Source organism: Galeopterus variegatus, unplaced genomic scaffold, assembly GCF_000696425.1.
Source record: "Galeopterus variegatus unplaced genomic scaffold, G_variegatus-3.0.2 Scaffold1049, whole genome shotgun sequence".
Lineage (NCBI taxonomy): Eukaryota > Metazoa > Chordata > Mammalia > Dermoptera > Cynocephalidae > Galeopterus > Galeopterus variegatus.
The window spans coordinates 203738-205378 of record NW_007727160.1 but is presented as its reverse complement, the minus strand read 5'-3'; the positions used below and the strand labels follow the sequence as shown (position 1 = coordinate 205378).

The 1641-nt window shown below is 32.9% G+C and overlaps 1 protein-coding gene across 2 annotated transcripts in view; it reads right to left on the bottom strand.

The window, feature by feature from the left end:
* Positions 1–6: 6 nt before the first annotated feature.
* Positions 7–1641, bottom strand: part of ZC3H13 (zinc finger CCCH-type containing 13) — a 101385-nt gene continuing 99750 nt past the window's right edge. For both annotated transcript variants that reach the window (XM_008574440.1, XM_008574441.1), the window contains exon 18: positions 7–702. In XM_008574440.1, coding sequence (XP_008572662.1) covers positions 532–702 — 171 coding nt within the window. In that variant the 3' untranslated portion in view covers positions 7–531. The remainder of the gene's footprint in view (positions 703–1641) is intronic.

Genomic DNA, 1641 nt, shown 5'->3' with positions numbered 1-1641 from the left:
AAAAAAAAAAATATGTTGGCTCCATCCTGCTGGAGATCTGCGTACGAACATACCATGCTAGACTAGCATTCCCTTTCAAATGTTCTGTACAACATGGTGGTGCACAATGTGTGCAATTACTTTGACAAATGCACTGTTTCTGAATAAAATTGTAGTTTCTGTACAGGTCATCCAGAACATAAATCAGTGGCTCTGTTTCATAAAAAATATCCATAGGCTGGAAGAGCACTGACAACAGTTTTCCAAAATCTTCAGTTTTAACAAAAGGTACAGAATAAACTACTAAATCTAGATGCTTTCACATTATTCTGCATGAGTATCAAGTACTGTGTAAAAACTAATGTGAAATATGAAGTTAGCCAAATCTAATGTCTCTAAAGATCAAAGTTCTTCTTCACTCTTTTAGCATGGCTGATAAATCTTTTCTGTCTTTGTCACTAATAATGCCTGTCAAATCATAGAACTTTGAAAAGGAATATGTACTGCTGCTGAAGGAAGACAGTACCAAAAATGTCATACTGAACTTCAGTTTTAAGACACACACAGTTCCTGTTGGATACTGGACTGTGCAAGTTTATTATCTTCAGTCTTTTCATGTCCTGGAACATGGCAAGTAGTCTTCCGCTTAAATAACCGAAGGCTCAATCGTAATAATTCATTGTCTACCACTGGAGCATTCGTGTAAGCTTGTTTTACAGTACCCTATTTGGAGAAAACAAATTAAAAAGACATACATAATTAGTTGACAGCGGGAAAGACAGGCAGGTTAATTTCTACCTAAAATATCAGTTATAAGAATACTTAACTTCAAATGGATATTAACTTAGCTTTATTGGATTTAAAGGCAAAATTAGAAAACATTTTCAGGCTCAAGGAATCTTAGAAGGAAAGAAACCTTTAGAGGGTTCCTAGTCTAACCTCTTGCTTAAAGTAGAAATTCTCTCAATAATTCCTAATAGGTAATCAACCAGTTTTTACTTCATCATTTCTAATGATAAATAAACAAAATACACACTGCACATTGTATTGTTGAATGGCACTATTTGTTCCACGTGATGAAATAAAATTTATTCTATGGAGCCGCACTTGAATTCAATCTTACTTTTACATTTANCTTCCTCACATTTTTTTTCTTTTGCAAGCCAAACATTCTATATTACTTACTGGTCTGTTAATATCCCATAAAATGTGTGTTCCAGAACTAAGCAAATTCTTTAGAAGACAGCTGATCATGCAGATTGAGGGGTCTTCAAAAAGTTCATGAAAAGATTGCTATTACCTTTTAATTCTGTTTTCCATGAGCTTTTTGAAGTCCTCTCATATACTGAGGAATACCACCTCTCCTGTGCGAAAATGTATACCTCTATTATTGTAACTTAAAGCTACATTAGCATTTTTCGAAAGTCACTGTCATAAAATTTTATTAATGTTCTCTATGTGCATAATGAAAAAAGGTAAGATTTGAATACTTCCAGCATTCTGCTATTTCTTTTCTTTTGTAGGATCTTAAATATAAATGATGGTGGTTCCTTGATCACATTTGCATTCTTTTTAAAGAATATTTTATTTCACACATTGTGATATGATAAAATTGAGTTTTCATGTATAGTTCCATGAGTTTTAACTCATGAATAGATTCAT